Raw genomic sequence first — 17,824 nt, 5'->3', positions numbered from 1 at the left:
CTTACGTTCTCGACAGTGTATCGCCCCATTTGTTTTTATTTTTATCCAGTCTGTGGGATATGTTTATTGGGGGTGATTTTTCATGGTAATAATCTAGCATGTTGCTGGAAATGAAAGCCCCGGGCATCGTTGCAGACGCTAATATTTTCATCACGTCTACTGTTCATACTGCTGGCTGACGGAGTAAATGGAGTATAGCATCTGCTTAGCTTCGGAAGGAACTGTCGGTGCCTTTCCTACAGCGATTCAAGCATCTACTTTCCTATGTTTTCAGATGGGGTTCTCACTACTGGTGACCAGGCTAGCCTTAACCTCCTAGGTTCAAGTGATCCTTCTGCCTCAGCTGACCTGTAGAACTGGGACTATAGGCATTTGCCACCATGCCCAGATAGAGTATAGTTTATTTTACACTTCTGTAAAGAATGTATGAGAGCTCCCAGCAGCACCTGGTATTTATTGTCTATCTATGTTTATTTTAAAATTTAGCCATTCCGGCAGACGTGTTGGTGGAATCTCTGTGTCTTAACGGCTTGAGCACCCTTTCCTATGCCTGTTCACTGTTATCTCCTTTTGGAACGTTTACCGTCAGATATTTTGCCCATTGTTCAGTCCCATTGTTAGTTTTCCTAACAATTTTGTATGCATATGTATGTGTGTGTCGTATGCATGTGCGAGCTCACGGTGAAGTCGGTACATGCCTGCTTGTGTTGTATGCATGTTTGAGCTCACGTGGAAGCGGGTACACTCACGCATAGGAATGACTGGATGAAGTCCAGAGGTTAATGAGGATGTCACCTTTTGTCTATCGGCTTTCTACTCTTTTCAAATTTTAAAATTGTCTGTCTGCTTGTTTTTCTTTGTGAGTTTGTGGGCATACACACGCCGTAGCACACGTGAGGGGATCAGGTGACAATTCCTAGGAGGCAGTGCGCTCCCCTTGTACCACCTGAGTCTCGGGGATGAAACCCAGTTCATCTGGCCTGGCAGCGAATGCAGTAACCTGCTGAGCTGCCTCACCAGCCCACACCTGATCTTTAGAGACAGGGCGCCTACGTGATTCTGAAGCTCATGGCTTCAGCCTGATTGGCTGGCCAGAGAAGTCCCAGAATCCTCCTCGCCTCAGTCTGCAGCACTGAGGTTACACGCATGCGCATGCGTCACTTCACTTGACTTTTGCATGAGTTCTAGGACGCCCTCTCGGGTTTTCAGGATTGTCCAGAAAGCACACAACCCACTGAGCCATCTCTTCAGGCCAACAGACAAACGTTTTGAGACTTCTTGATTCTTACACACAATTTAGAAATGCGTATTGAAAAAAGTCCTAATGTGTGGCTCCTTTTTTTAAATTATTGAATCGAATGTGTTTTGGTGAGTAGTGGCGCTTGATTTTAACATCTGACTGATTAGATCTCTCGTAGACAAAGCTCTTGGCATCACACTTGAAACCTCTTTGCTTAACAAAGGGTCACAGAGACTCTTTCTTGGAAGACTTTTAGCTTTAGGATTCATATGTATATATGTGTATACATATATAGTCAAATATATATATATATATATCCTTTGATATAGAGCATAGTTATTTATATATAATGCATATATACATTCTATAATAAAATACTTCGATTCTATGATTCACTATATATATACATATATATGTATGTATATATACATACATATATATAGATGGATAGGCAGGTAGATAGATAGATAGATAGATAGATAGATAGATAGATAGATAGATAGATGTGTATGTATTCATTAATCTTTTTCTAGACTCCCAACTCTGTTCCATCCACTTATATGTCTGCGTGTCCTATGCCGGTTTTATTCATACTGTCCTAATTACTATAACTTTCTAGCAAAATTGGCTATTTGCCCTTCACCTTTGTTTATGTAATTCGTGTGAGGGGGTGATGTTTTTGTTTTTGTTTCATTTTGTCTTAACTGTTTGATAGTTGTAGTTCCTTTACCTTCCATAAGAAATTTTAATCAGATGGTTCTACTGACCTACATATGGTATCATTCTTAGTGAATATATTTGCATCTTAATCTAAAAGTTAATGAGCTTTAAGGACGGGGTCCACTGAAGCTCTGATCACTGTGAGTTAAGGAAGAAGCACAAAGAGAATCAATCCAGTGTCTACTTCGGCATCTGTGGTCACTAACTAAAGGATTGGTTAGAAAGGCCAATAGCTGATAACGAGAAGGTCACAGGCTTAGAGGTGTGAGAGAGCTCTTGCTCAGGTATCTGACTGATTATCTGTCAAGCTGTGGTATAAACTAAAAAGCTTATAGTCTCTGATCTTTGGCTTTCTCTTTAGTAAAGGAATTATGAAATCAACTTTATAGACACTTTTGAATGGTAGATAATCTGACCTCTAAAATGTCTTCTGCTCTAACCAAAAGATGGTAGGCATTCTCTACTTATTATAATTACCAATACTATAATTTTATATATTACATGGCACATATTATCATGGAATATTCAGGAACAATAACAATAGCCCTTTGGAGGATATACTTATAAAGAAATGACCAGCTTGCTAATCCACAGCCTAACCACCAGCTTGGTGGAATGTCCCATTGCTACCCTGTAATGGTCATTGGCTTGAGTAGATGGTGTGGTTTTGTGTTCTTGTAGAATAAGCATGAATAAAATCACATCAAATAAAATATTCTTTAAAGCATCAGTCTTTATTATGCAAAATTCAAAGCCAAAGCTGGTTAATAAGCATCATCTCATTGCAGACCTGGACTTGGATAACTTGAAAGCTGTTGTAGAAATTGATAAATTGAAAGCAGCTGTCTAAGGCTGAACCCTGTAGAGTAGCAAGTAGCACAAGAAACAGGGTGAAAAGCTCATGGCAAAACCAAACAAAACATGTTGTTGTTGTTGTTGTTGTTGTCTTTACTTTGTCTCCATTTCGACCCTTTAGTCTTACACTGCCTTGGATGACCAAACCCAATGTGTTTTGTCTTCTCTCTACTGCTCTTTAGTGCCTGCCCAAGTGACTGACTTGCACGTCAGCAACCAAGGGTTGACCAGTAGTCTGTTTACTAACTGGACAAAGGCATTAGGAGATGTAGACTTCTACCAAGTTTTACTGATCCACGAAAATGTGGTCGTCAAAAATGAGAGTGTTTCCAGTGACACCAGCAGATACAGCTTCCGTGCTCTGAAATCCGGCAGCCTCTACTCCGTGGTGGTGACCACGGTGAGCGGAGGGATTTCTTCGCGGCAGGTGGTGGCAGAAGGAAGAACAGGTAAGAAATGCACAAGGGTGTTTGTAACTTACATATACCTTGGTATGTGGGATTTTTTGAACATCCTAAAATCAGGCCCCTCTTGTTTCCTTCCTAAAAGCCAGCTTTCCATGCCAGAGGTACCTGGAATGGAAATTGGTAGATGGCTGAGAACAGGAGAGAATACTGAACTTTTCTTATCTTCCATAACCACATCAAAACCAGCAAAACATCTCCAGTCCTGATAACTAACCACTCGGTGTCTGAGCTTATTCTATTTGGAAGCTGTTTTCCTTTAAGTTTTTGTTTTATTTTTCAATTAAAGAAGTAATGAACTACCTTCCACACACATAGTCTTATTTTCAAGGTATAGAAGCAAAATGGAATCCACTTAACAAGTCAAGATTGAGTTGATGTCATTCTCAGGTGGCATACATAGAGTCTTGCTATGTTGCCCAAGTTGTCTCTGAACTCTTTGGCTCCTATCAGCCTCCTGCCTCAGCCTTTCCAACAGCTGGGACTACTGGAATATAAAACGTGCCCCTGTAAAACTCACATGTATATGTTGTAAGCAACATCATCGAATGCTCAGTGTCCTATGCCAACTAAACAACACTTCTGACCTTCGGTATCCCTACTCAAAACACAGTGTGACCTAAGACAACAAATAAACATCTTTGTGGCTATTTTGTCAGAAAGGCTCAGCACCAGAAGAGAAAGTGGAATTTTTCTACCTAATCCATTGACAGTACATAACTTATTATTTCATGCAATATGTGAAATTTATGTTCCATGTTTCTTTGGGAAACAAAAGCCCAACCAAGCTCTGATAATAACAGCTAAACTCAGAATCAGGTCAATAAACTTGACCTCTTTATATGTTATGTAATTATTATAAGTTGGATTCAGGGTTCTCCGTCTATAAACGCAACACTCAGACATTAATTACCAGGTGTGGTGTCGTGCAAAAATCTCTTTCCAAAATCATCCATCTCATCTACTTAGCCCAGAAAACACTGCTTTCTTTAGCTCTCAGAGGAGTGGCTGAGAAACTGAAGCAAGGGTCTTGGTCTCAGTAGAAACTCGCTGATGCATACCAGTGTTCTCGTTCTGTGACAATAGACACTGTCACTGGTGTCTTTCTTGACACCCTCTTTCTTCCCTTGTGATAGTTACTGGCACCACACTTCAGTTAAGCACCACACTTAACTACAGTTAAGAAGGACTCTGCATCCGTCTTCCAGTGAGAGGCATCCTGCATCTGTCTGCTTAGACTGACTGTATTCTGTCCTGTCTCAGCTGCATCCTGCATCTGATTGGTTAGACTGACTGTATTCTGTCCTGTCTCAGCTGCATCCTGCATCTGATTGGTTAGACTGGATTCTGTCCTGTCTCAGCTCTTTATTGGTCAATGCTATAGATCGCTTCTTCTTTTGACAGAAACTAGGGACCCAGTCTCCTGGAACCTGACAGTTTCCTGTCCCTGGATTCTAGTTGCTCTCTCCGCTTCTCCTGAGAATAGGGGCAGAGCTCGAACATGGCCCAGATCATTAGGCCTGAAAGCAGAGAAAGGAAAAATGGGGCACTACTGTGTGCACCTAGTGACACACAAAGAAACTCGCTAACCACACTACTGTGTACACACAATGACTACAGATTCAAGAGGCTCCCAACATTAGCACAGTTTTGAGAAAGAGCACATTATAATATGATTCTGTGGCTAAAGCCATAATGGTGATCATTAGCAATTCCTTCCAATACTTGATATATCGCTCAATATTCAAATGATTTTGAAAAGTCTTCTTATCTCTCAGATACGCTTCCACAGAGTTGAAACAAGCACACAAGAACATTTTCAGCCTAGGCAAAATTGGCGGAGCTTAAATCTAAAGCATCATATATTCACTCCGTCTAATCCCGATCTGAGAGAAACGTTCATTTTAGAGAAATAGCAGATAACTTTTGAGTCTATTTTATCTTAATCAAGTGAGTTATGCTTTTAGCAAAACTTCTCCTCCTCCTAATTTTATCTTTTCTAAATAGGCTATGCACAGCTCATCAATTGTGTGTATGATAGACTTTGAGCTTAATTCATAAAAATAGAGGCATATTAGACCAGAAGGACTCTCGGGTCTCACAGAGGTCAAATCCTAACTTTTGCATGCGATGTAGTAGTCCTAACAATTATATGAAAATAACCAACTGAACTCTAAACAGTCTATGATGAAAACAGACATGTGGTCCCCGTACACTCTGAGAGTTCAGTCTGCCATCACCAAAGGCAGTTCTGGGTCTGAGCTGCTTATCTCCAATACATAATAAATGTTTTATTCAATACTCCCCAGTTACTAATTCTTTCTTCTTACCTTGTAGCCAGGGAAAACCTTAAGGCATCCATTATGTTCCATTTTTATACATCTGAAAAAAAAAAACTGCAAGCTTCTTGGTGGATGTTTGCAGCATCGGTCTCTAACTGGTACAAACGGATGATAATTTTAACATCCAAGAGAAGGTTTGCCCAGTCAGTCACATCAGAGAGAGCTGTGTCCAGAGGGCAAAGCGTCCAGCATACACTTTTAGGTCTGTGGCCACTAGAGGGCAGAAAACGCTTTCCAAAGGGACAGCAGGACTTCTGGTGTGCTTTCTATTAAACTCACCAGAAATTTAAAAAACAACAACAAAAACAAAAACCAAACAACAACAACAAAAAAAGCTTGATCACATGAAAGTCAAAGGTATCACAGAGTCTAAATCCTTCAGAAAACCCATGTATTTTTTTTTCTCCTCTACCCTCAAGTATCTTTGTTTTTTGTTTTTCTGTTTGTTTGCTGTTGTTTGTTTTGGGTGAATTTGGTTCAAACTGATTCATTTGAACTGCTAAAATTTGTGTTTCCTTTCCTACTGAGACATTCTTGGCTCGTTCATATAAAATACCTCTGAAAACACCCCTTACCCAGAAACCCCATAAAGTCACAGTGGTGGTATGTGGGGTTATGAGTCACCTAAAAGACCTCCTTGTGTTTTTCTTTCATTAGCCTTCTGATGGAAACGAGTTTATCTTCCCAAAGCCACTTGGGATCCTGAAACCTCCTTAACTTCCAGTCTAATCAGCTCAGCTCTCCCAGTGCCCGGTTTTTATTGAGTACAACAGTTAACTCAAACTTTTGCTTGTGTTTTCTTTGATGACTTTCCTCCTGGCTTGAACTCACAGTCCCGTCCAGCGTGAGTGGAGTGACAGTCAACAATTCTGGCCGGAATGATTACCTCAGCGTCTCCTGGCTGCCGGCGCCCGGAGAGGTGGATCACTACGTGGTGACCCTCTCCCACGAGGGCAAGGTGGTTCAGTTCCTCATCATTGCCAAATCTGTCAACGAGTGTTCCTTCAGCTCCCTCACCCCAGGCCGCCTCTACAATGTCACCATAACCACCAAGAGTGGCAATTATGCAAGCCACTCCTTCAGCGAAGAACGAACAGGTAAGGCTGGTACCCACCCCCCCATATGAGAGTACTACGGGGCTCCACACAGACTGTGTCAAGGACTTGCAGTGATCCTGGGTCAAAGGCCATTAACATCACAAAATTGTCCTGGAGTCTTTATATTTTGACTGAAGAGACTCGGTAGGTACCTAAGTAGATATTACATCTACAGGCAGACTTCCTTACCTTTCATAGTTGGAATTCATATGATATTTAAATAGGATAACAAATATTTCTGTTTCAAGAGTTCTTTTTGACTACTGGAATGTGGGTTCGTATATACTAACTAATTAATTATTACAGGTTTCTTTCTGAGATAAGCATTATTATTATTCCCATTTTATAGATTACAAAATCAAGTTTTAAGACGGTTAAGTCATGTGCCCAGTGGTTGTTATTGTTGAGTGGCCAGGAAGTCTTAGATCTTGAACATAAACTTAGCTCTGCTCTGTTCCAGAGCCTAAAAGTCTCTCAATTCTATAATCTTTCCCAAAATATATGATGGTCAAGGCTACTGTGTGTTCTTTGAACACAAGGTAAAAATGTGACCCTTTATAGTTCCTAGACTAGGGAGCAAAGCTCTTAGCCGATGATCCCCAGGTCTTTGATGTACTAGAAGGAACTAAATATGGAGCACAATCATTTTCAGATGCATTGGTGCTTTCTGAGGTTTATATATGAACTTTCTGCTCAAGGCTGACGTCATTTTCTGTCAAGTCTTTTCCATTAGTCTCTGGGGTGACTCTTGTATATGAAACTGTTCTTTTTCATATAGGACAACAATGTCACCCTGACAGTGAGCTCAGATGCTGGGGCTGAGTAGGAACTTGGTAGTTCCTGGTGACTGAATCATCAGAATCAAGATTTTCCACCTGGTGGCCCCTAGAGAGACTCTAGAAACATAGTAACCCCTGAAGGTGTGCAGGGTAAAAAAAGGGTTGGCTGTTTCTTTTTATGCTTATTTTTAGTGTTTTTTTAATTATGTGTGTCTTCCTGTGGATGTTTACATGTGAGTGTAGGGGCTCATGGAGTCTAGAAGAGAGGTCACGTGGCCTGGATCTGGCGTTGTGGGTGGTGGTGAGCCCGTTGTTGTGGGTGCGGGGAACCAAACTCTGGTCCTCTGGAAGAGCAGGAAGCACTCTAAACTGCTTAGCCAGCACTGTAGCTCCTGAATCTTGAGGAGAAAAGGTATTTTTATCAGGTCTCTTGCTCAGACCTTGTGAATTCTCCCCTCAACAAAGAAACCTGTTTACATTGTTACAGAATGTTTGCATTGAAATGGTCCTTCCGATGGTCCTTCCATCTTTGAATTTCCTGATTTTAGAGATGATGAAAATTCCAGAAGTAAAGTGTGGCTTTTCCAAAGTCGCATGTCTGAACTGCACCAGAGTCCAGGCATTATGTCATACCTTATTTAGAAGCACTAAGCAAGAACAGAGATTATCCCTACCCTTCAGATAACCTAAAGTTTAATTATACTGATAATTACAATCATGGCTTACATCACAAAAGCTACTTTCCACTTTCAGAGTACTGATGTCAGAGCACCATATCGATCAACTCTGGGTCTAAAATGGCCTAGAAATTAAGGCTCTGTCCCCTATCTACTAACCTACAGTTTCCTACCCACTGCCGATTTGCATTCCCTGTCCACAGGACTCTAATATTGTAAGGAAGGCCTTTTGCTAAGATCTCCCCAAATTCGAGAGAAGCTATTTTCTGCTCAGAGCTGCATTGTGACTTTCACCAGGGTAAACTCGGATTCCGTCCTTGACTGACAGAGGCCAATGACTCTCACTGAGGACGCGTGTCTGAGCTGTCGTCCTGCTCATTTGGGCTGAGTGTCTTAACACACTCTAACTTTGCTAATGCTCTTCTCCATTTGGGCGCACAGACCGATGTTTCTAATTCCGTGTCACATCCTCTCGCCGTGCATTAAAGCAGTTCTCACAAATGACTTCCACCTCACCTGGAGAGCCCCTTATTGACTTAGGCTCACGCTCACCTACCTCTCCTTCCTGCAGTAATTGCTTTGCCTTCGGAAAATTGCTTAGATCACTGACCGTTCTTGGTTTGCACATGCGGTGCCATTTCAGAATTTCCCATCTCTGCGGTGGCTAAATACTAACAGAACTGTAATTGGTTTCAGGTAAAGCCCTGGTTTTGTTCCAGGCTTGCGACGCACCACGTTCTAATATAAACCTGGTCCATAAATATAATCCAACCAGAGATATTAATATAGCCCGTGTAAAAGCCTCATGGGAAAATATAGTTTATGCCAAAATGATGGAATTTCTGGCTGTTTTTTGATTTGGGAGAAAGTCGAAGGAAAGGACATGGGTTTGGCATATGCCACAGCAGACATCCTGTGACGTAAATCAAACTCCTACAGGCCTAGAGGTGCTCAAAAGAGCTAAAAAAGACAGCTAATTGGAACAGGGGCTTAGTGCTCCAGATCAAGTGTGGAGCTCCCTTCAATGCTTCCTCCTGCGGGTGGCCATGGCTGGTCCTAGTCAGTTAGAAACAGAGACTATAGCTGGGAAGATGGCTCAGTCAACAAAATGACCACCACGCAAGCATGGGGGCCTAAGTCTGGATCCCTAGCACCCACGTAAAAGCCTGTGGCATGGTGACTCATGACTGTACCATTGGGACTGGGCTGGAGAAGACAGAGTCAAACAGCAAGGAGGAGATCATTGACCAGGCAGCCCAGCTGAAGTGACAAGCTCTAGGTTCAGTTAGAAAACTGACCCTCTCTCTCCCAGAAACTAAGGTGAAGAGCAGTCAAGGAAGATGTCAGTCTCTGGCATGCGCGCGCTCACACATATACCACATACATACCATATGCACACCACACACATACATACCACATACACACATATACACATACTCACATACACACACACACATGCACACACACACACACACACACACTCAAGCACATACATACACATGCACACATACACACACGCACTCAGAAACATAAACGCATGCACCACACATACACACATACTCACACACGCATGCATACCACACACATACACACCACACACACATACACATTTACGAGAGTGAGAAAACTTAGAATTTATTATTGAATCAAAATTCAGCCCTAAATTGAAAACTAGACCATCCTAAATATCAGAATCACTTCATTTTGCAGTGTTCCTAGTAAAATGCATTTTCCTGATCATGGAGAAGGAAAAACGTCAGTCCAGGGAGCCCTTTGTTTGCATATCTACTAGAAGGAGGCTTGGGTTTACAAAATAACATTAGTCATAATGTTTGCTTTAAAAGCATGCATCAATTGATGCTTCGATTTTTCTAGGCATCTAGCTAGTAACTTTTACAAATTTAAAATGGCATGAGAAACCACTGCCTAAAATAAAAGTTAGCTGGGACTTTGACTGTGATCTGTAAGCAATCACAGGGTGCACGGCTGACTAATCCATCCCACGATAGTCAGCTTCTCGGCTCCTCAGACTCATCTCTTCCTCGCATTGCTCGACGTGTATAGTCCTACCGTAATAGGGTTTAAATTTGTCAGTTGTTTTAACATAAGAAGGCACTGTATACGTGTAAGAAGTGTATAATCTTTCAGAGACTTGAATTTTTAAAATTGTCATTATGTTGCTTAGATTCATTCAGTTTATATTTTGATACTAAAAGCAAGAGACCTAAATGTTTGTGTTTTGAGTTAATAAGAAGTTAATAGTGAGAACAGTGTATGTAATATCTCATTGTGTAAGGATAACGGTTCTTTACCTGACCTCTGTGGAAGGACATGAAAGACAGCCCCTCTCATAGCTGGCTGTGTCTATTTTCTGTTTTGCCAAAGAAATGCAGAATATCATTGCATTGGGGTCTGAATCTAAGTTTCCTTGGTGGCTAGTGACTCAAAACATCTCTTTATATATGTACTTATACATGTTTATCTATGCACTTATACATGTTTGTATATTTACTCATAGATGTTTTATATGCACATATACATGTTTATATATTTACTCCTACATGTTTTTAATGCATTTATACATGTTTGTATATTTACTCATACATGTTTACGTATGTACATATACATGTTTGTATATTTACTCATACATGTTTACATATGTACATATACATGTTTGTATATTTACTCATACATGCTTATATATGCACGTCTACATGTTTATATATATACTCACAAATGTATATATATGCACTCATATATGTTTACTTTTATCCACTTTTCTTTGGGGTTTTTTGTACTTTTCTTGATAACTTGAGTAACCAAGGTATGCTGTGATCATTAATATCTACATCATCTTTCCTATTAGGCGCTAATTATTATGGTTAATGTCCCATCTTATAAGATACATCTGTTTGTCATTTATTAGATTAGAATACATTCATCGGTGTTTTTTTTTTTCAAAAAATCATTTTAAGTAACATCTTTCCCCATCTTTCCCCTTTCTGGTGTATAGGTCTGAGATTTATCTTTTAAATGCATGCGATAAAAACTAGAGACTCACAGGCAGGGCTGAGACACCCTGTCTTAATAAAAGTACTAGTGTAAACAAAAAAAAAAAAAAAAAAACTAGAGACTTTGTTTTATTGTCTCGGGCATCTGTGTCATCTGTGACCAGCTGCTCTTCTTTAGTCCAAGTCACTAAATCTTGGTTTTTTTTGTTTTTTTTTTCAGTGCCTGACAAGGTCCAGGGAATCAGTGTTAGCAACTCTGCCAGAAGTGACTACTTAAAGGTGTCCTGGGTGCATGCCACTGGAGACTTTGACCACTATGAAGTCACCATCAAAAACAGAGAAAGCTTCATTCAAACCAAAAGCATCCCCAAGTCAGAAAATGAGTGTGTATTTGTTCAGCTCGTCCCTGGACGGCTATACAGTGTCACCGTCAGTACAAAGAGTGGACAGTATGAAGCCAGTGAACAAGGGACGGGGAGAACGAGTAAGTGGGGGGTGGGGGGGTGGGCGGTGTGAAGGACAGCTGGGTAACTGGACTTGAAGGCCATTGAGTACGTACATGCAAGCCCTGAGTTTTCTCTGTTTCCTGATTAGTCAATTATAGTCCCAGTAACTCTCACCCGGGGCTTACATCATTCAGCCGAGCAATGACATGCAATTATAGAACATTTATTGGTGGATGAAAGTAAGTAAGTGAGGGGGGAAGGAAAACAAGCGTTTCATTTTTCTTCTCTGACGTCTTGCGTCAAGGCAACAAAACTCTAGACATCTTGTTTTATCTTCTGATTGAGGTCATAACTCACTTTATAATTATATTCCCCCAACATGTAGCATGTAAGATTTATGTCAGGGAAAAACAATCACAATTTAAGTAGTTGCTTTCGATTTTTCTTGTTTAATTATGCACGAAGTAACTCAAGGTTTTTCAGGGGGAGAGAGATGTGTTCAGTCCCTTGAGCATGATTTATAGATCGTGTGGGTAAACTTGATCAGCCCTGTTCCTGAAATATCTTCTCAATCCTCTCTCCAGTCCCAGAGCCTGTGAAGAACCTCACGCTTCTCAACAGGAGTACTGAGGAACTCCATGTGACTTGGTTGCGAGCCAGTGGGGATGTTGACCAGTACGAGGTCCAGCTGCTCTTCAACGACATGAAAGTCATCCCCCCTATTTACCTCGTGAACACGGCAACTGAGTATCAGTTCACTGCACTCACCCCGGGGCGCCATTATAAAATCCTCGTCCTGACCATCAGTGGTGACGTCCAACAGTCAGCCTTCATCGAAGGCCTCACAGGTAAGTTGACATGCTTTCTTGAGTCCGACGGCACGCGGTGATGCGCTTGCGATGTTGGAGAGTCCAAGTGTTTACATTAAGACTTGAAGAAATGAGAGACCGATCTCAAGAAGCAGAAAGTTGTCTTGATCGTGATAATGGCTTTGTCAAGGAAGAATGAATAAAAGCGCATGGAGGTGACAAGGGACCTTTCAGAGAATGTCACTGAATATGCCTAGCTGGGGCTTCTGGGACACATAGACATTATTAAATATCTGATGCATAACTGTCCTCATGGGGACTCAGTTCTTTGGGATTCTTTTAGGAGCTGTTGCAATTATATAATAATGCAAGTTGGCAGCTTCTTGGGGGGTGGGGCATCCCTACAGCAAAGCATCTCTGCCCAGCTCCCCAACCCTACGTAACCACTACCCAACCCTATCATAACCACTGGTATTTTTTTCTTATGAAGAAATATATGGAGGTTAAATAATTTCCCTATTATCACATAGTGAGTAAATATGAAAACCAAGGCTTGGATAGTGAGGGTCTAACCAGCCCTCAATATATGGCTAACCATATATGGCTACTGTTTTCATTTCCCTTTGTTGGCCTTGATCATTCTCCCCTTAACTTCTGTTTGAGTAGAAGAATCAGGGAAAATAGGCACATATGTACAGTTTTTTGTTCACCTGCAATCTTTCAGTAAATGTTAAAATGTTAAAAAGCATGACTTGGAAGGCACTAGGGATAGAAGCCAAGGTCTCGCATGATAAACAAATGCTATAACACTGAGCCACGCCCACAGCTGACCTTTAGAAACTTTAGCTGAGTATTCCCGAGGTTCATGTCTTAAGTGATGGATGGTTTTACGTTCCTTTTCTCTTTCAGTTCCTAGCACTGTCAAAAATATTCACGTCTCTGCCAACGGAGCCACAGATAGGCTGGTGGTAACCTGGAGCCCCGGTGGTGGAGATGTTGACTCCTATGAGGTGTCTGCATTCAGACAGAATGAGAAGGTCGACTCTCAGACTATCCCCAAGCACGTCTCAGAGCACACGTTCCCCAGGCTAGAGGCTGGAGCCAAGTACAGGATCGCCATTGTCTCTGTCAGCGGATCCCTAAGGAACCAGATAGATACACTCGGGCAGACAGGTAAGCATGTAGCTGGTGAAGACCCAGAGGATAGCGTATCCCACAGCCCTCTGCAGTGGAACAGCAAATGGGCTTAGCTCACGGATGAAAATCTAATTTTAAACTACCTAAGTATGTATCTTTAGGGAAGGAAAGTGTAGTCGCGCACTGATTTTAGAGAATTTTTCCTCAGTTGAGTACTTTGCCCTAAGTGTCTAAGTCTAAGTGTTCTTGCTTCTCTTGTTTCTTTGAAGTTCCAGCGTCTGTCCAGGGAGTCGTCGCAGACAATGCCTACAGCAGCAACTCCTTAACAGTAAGTTGGCAGAAAGCCCTTGGCGTGGCAGAAAGATACGACATCCTGCTTCTAAATGAGAATGGAATTCTCTTGAGCAACACGTCAGAGCCAGCGACTGCAAAACAGCACAAATTTGAAGATCTAACACCAGGCAAGAAATACAAGATACAGATCCTGACTGTCAGCGGAGGCCTCTTTAGTCAAGAAGGCCAGGCTGAAGGCCGAACAGGTAAGTAACCCCACTTCCCATCTTGGACCAGCTAGCTCCTTTGTCTACCATGGTGTAGACTGGATAAGGTGAGAGAGGGGCCATACTTGGAGAAGATGCATAGCTCTTGACGCAGTAGTCAAATTCATCCTGATATCACACTGCCACGTGGGTCAGTGAGCCCACGTAGGCTTTGGCACACAATACTCCCAATTCTGATTCGTCATTAAAATTGGCACTAGTACTTGGCTACACCTGAAGCTGACTTTGCTACAGACTTGACCATTTGAAGCGGTGCAGATGTGTTAGCATATAGTCCTCAAAGTCAGACACTGGAGCTAAAATAAGATGTCAGGCATTACCACCTGACAACGTATTCTACATGTTTTACAACATATGTAAGCATATTTTCTAGGTTCTTCAGGGAGAAATCCACCCCTTGTCTTTCTATCATCCCTTGGCTCATAGTGTGGTCCAGCAATGATGTCATTTCAACCTCTATATCTGTTTCTCTCATCTTCTGCTCCCTCCAACTTTTGAGGACTCTTGTGCCAGGACTTCAAGTCCTGCCCCAAGACAGCAGTGACCGCTCGCTCCACCTCTTAGACAGTGATAAGAGGGCCTATCTCAACCTAATGAGGAGCCAGTGCTGAAGTTTTCTGTCTCTATAGTTCTCTGATGCTTCCTTATCTACGACCAGTGACCTGAGACTGTGCCACTCCTATCAAAACCAGATAAGGAAGGATACAATAAAAAGAGAAGATTATAGACTAATATCCCTAATGAGTATAGATGGGGAACTTCTCAGCAGAACACTAGCAATTCTAACCAAGCAGTGTGCATATAAGACCATTCATTGTAATTGAGAGGATTTGCCCCCTGGATGCAAATCTGTGTATAGTGTCTCCATAAGATAAAAAATAAAAGCATCTGGGACCATTCAAATGTCTTCATGATTTAAAAAAAAGTGAACAAATTGGTCTATGTAATAGAATCTGTATAAAAGAAACACTTGGCCAACATCATACTGAATGAGAGGAAAACAGAGACCTTTCCACTAAGATCTAGAGCAATGGTTCTCCATCTTCCTAAAGCTCTGGCTAGCCAAGAGCCCCCACTTACGTAGACCAGAATGGCTTCAAACCATGGGGAATAATCCTCTTACCACAGCTCCTAAGAGCAGAGAGGTCAAGTGTGTAGCACCACGCCCAGCAAAGAGTTCTCATAGAAATCATTTGGCCAATAAACTTATGGTGGAAAAGAATACTCAGCGTTCCTAGCCATCTGGAGAAAATGCTGGTCAAAACTCCCATGCAAAACCCTGATCTGTGCCATTTTTAGAATGATTTGGCTTTTTTCCTGTTATTTTTCTTTCTCGTTTCCTTAAATCCAATTTCTACCATAGTTAGCTCTTCCCTGCCCATACGTTCTTCCCTCTGCAGTCTAATAATCATCTATGAGCCCTCAGTTGGCACTCAGAGATGACCTTTTGATCTTTAATTGGCATCAGAAAAAAATACTTGGTTGCACAGATCAAGTCATATCTTAAATCTTGGCTAGCCAGAGCTATGTAAAAAAAAAAAAATCCTGTCTGGGAACAGAAACTGAACATACAATAACTCTCACACAAAAGCCAACCACACCCAACCCCCTCTGAAGAACTGGTCATATCTTGTATCTGTCTTAGATCTATATCTAAAAAGTATCTGTGATAATAATTTCCTGCTGTTGTTTCTTGTTCTTTTGTGGCCATTTTAAAACTATGCATTTCAGCATCAGTCATTTACAAATGTCCTGTTTCTTTACTTTTGGGGCTCTGTGTTTTTGTTGTTTGTGGTGGGCAGGCAGGGAGTAAGATTTATTGATGGGTGTTCAATGACAAAGGGATCTCGCAGCAGAAGCCCTCACCAGTAATGGGCATAACGCTTGTCCTGAACTCAGTGTAAGGGCCTGACCTTGACCTCACAGCTGCTACCAGGGTTGAACAGCGTCTCAGCTACCATACATGTCTTCAGATTCACAGGCCTTAAACTTAATGAAACTCCACTCCTTTGAAAGATAGATCTGCTGCTAGCGGTGAAATTTGTGAGCATAGCTCTTTGTTCTCAATCACATGTTCCTTGTTCTGGAGTATGGTACACAGAGACTATGATTTAACAATATAAAATCTGGCTGTGATACCCTAAGGCAGTAGTTCCCAACCTTCCTAATGCTGTGATCCTTTAATATGGTTCCTCATGTTGTGATGACCCCCAACCATAAAAATATATTCGCTGCTACTTCATAAATGTAATTTTGCAACTGTAGTGAATGGTAATGCACAGGCTGTGAACCACTGCCCCGAGTCTTCCCAAAAGCACATAAATATTTGTCTGGGCCACAGACATGTAAAAACACCAGCTGGAAACGGCTGTCACTAAATTCTTATAGGGAAATCCATACTAGGAGGCTGTTGTTTACATCTATTGGAAGTCAACGTATCTTAAAGGCAGGGATGATGTGGTTAGGGTAGAATGTGTCCACCAAAGTATTGATCCTGGGACGTGTCAGGGGCGTGGCAAAATGCTGACCCTTTCTCTTGGTCCTTGACTCTTTCAGTCCCAGCAGCTGTCACCAATCTGAGGATTACAGAGAACTCCAGTAGACACCTGTCCTTCAGCTGGACCGCCTCAGAGGGCGAACTCAGCTGGTACAACATCTTCCTGTACAACCCAGACAGAACTCTTCAGGAACGAGCTCAAGTTGACCCGCTAGTCCAGAGCTTCTCTTTCCAGAACTTGCTACAAGGCCGAATGTACAAGATGGTGATTGTCACTCACAGTGGGGAGCTTTCCAATGAGTCCTTCATTTTCGGCAGAACAGGTAAGACCCAGGCCCAGACAGTAACGGATTGCAGGGAGGAGTCGCTCATGCCATCCACCGGCTCGGCCTTGGTTGTTCATCTTTCCCAATTCTGTCCAGAGTGGAACTTTATATGAATATGTGACCTTGAAACTTTGACCCTAACTCAGATTGGTATGAGTTATATCTTCTTATTTTAGTAGCTTCTGTTCCTTTGGCTCTATTTAGTTATCTGGTAGGGTTCATGAAAACTTAACCCAATTCCTCTACTTGGCAGCAAAGTATTCAAAATAGGATGGAAACCATCATGACTCTAGTCAAAGTGTGCCCAGCACCTTCCTATAAGGAATAAATTGAGGTCAGGGCAGGTCCACAGAAGATCAGCTACAAATCTACAAATCATACACACATGCGCATGCGTGCACACACACACAAACACACACATACACACATACACAAAAATGCATGTATGCATGTTCACACTGACTATTGTGTGTCAGAAACAGCTCTAGCTAAAAGGAGCAAGAGTCCCAGGAAAACAGGATACAGAAATCTCTTTGGGCTGTAAATAAGTTGAATTTTTCCAATTTCTTCATCATTTGACAATGGCTTTTCAGTGCTTTGAGGTACCAGGCACATGACTCCTGGGAAATCGAAATGACCAAGAAAGATAAGCTCCCGGCCTCAGATAGCCGCATGATAGAGGAGAGAAGAGGGTTGGTGTCTTAGGGTTTCCATTGCTAAGAGACACCATGACCAAAACAACTCTTACGAGGACAATATTCATTTGGGGTTGGCTAACAGGTTCAGTGGTTTAGTCCATTATCATCATGGAGAGAAGCATGGCAGTGTCCAGGCAGGCATGGTGCAGGAGGAGCTGAGAGTTCT

At 41.8% G+C, this 17,824-nt stretch overlaps 1 protein-coding gene across 2 annotated transcripts in view; it reads left to right on the top strand.

The window, feature by feature from the left end:
• Positions 1–17,824, top strand: part of Ptprb (protein tyrosine phosphatase receptor type B) — a 113,455-nt gene that overhangs the window by 51,339 nt on the left and 44,292 nt on the right. For both annotated transcript variants that reach the window (XM_052165789.1, XM_052165790.1), the window contains 7 exons: positions 2,998–3,264; positions 6,455–6,718; positions 11,406–11,669; positions 12,216–12,479; positions 13,350–13,613; positions 13,847–14,116; positions 16,694–16,957. In XM_052165789.1, the coding sequence (XP_052021749.1) occupies positions 2,998–3,264; positions 6,455–6,718; positions 11,406–11,669; positions 12,216–12,479; positions 13,350–13,613; positions 13,847–14,116; positions 16,694–16,957 (1,857 nt within the window). The remainder of the gene's footprint in view (positions 1–2,997; positions 3,265–6,454; positions 6,719–11,405; positions 11,670–12,215; positions 12,480–13,349; positions 13,614–13,846; positions 14,117–16,693; positions 16,958–17,824) is intronic.

Source organism: Apodemus sylvaticus, chromosome 20 (assembly GCF_947179515.1).
Source record: "Apodemus sylvaticus chromosome 20, mApoSyl1.1, whole genome shotgun sequence".
Classification (NCBI taxonomy): domain Eukaryota; kingdom Metazoa; phylum Chordata; class Mammalia; order Rodentia; family Muridae; genus Apodemus; species Apodemus sylvaticus.
The sequence above is the reverse complement of the archived record's forward strand: the minus strand, read 5'-3'. Positions and strand labels throughout refer to the sequence as shown.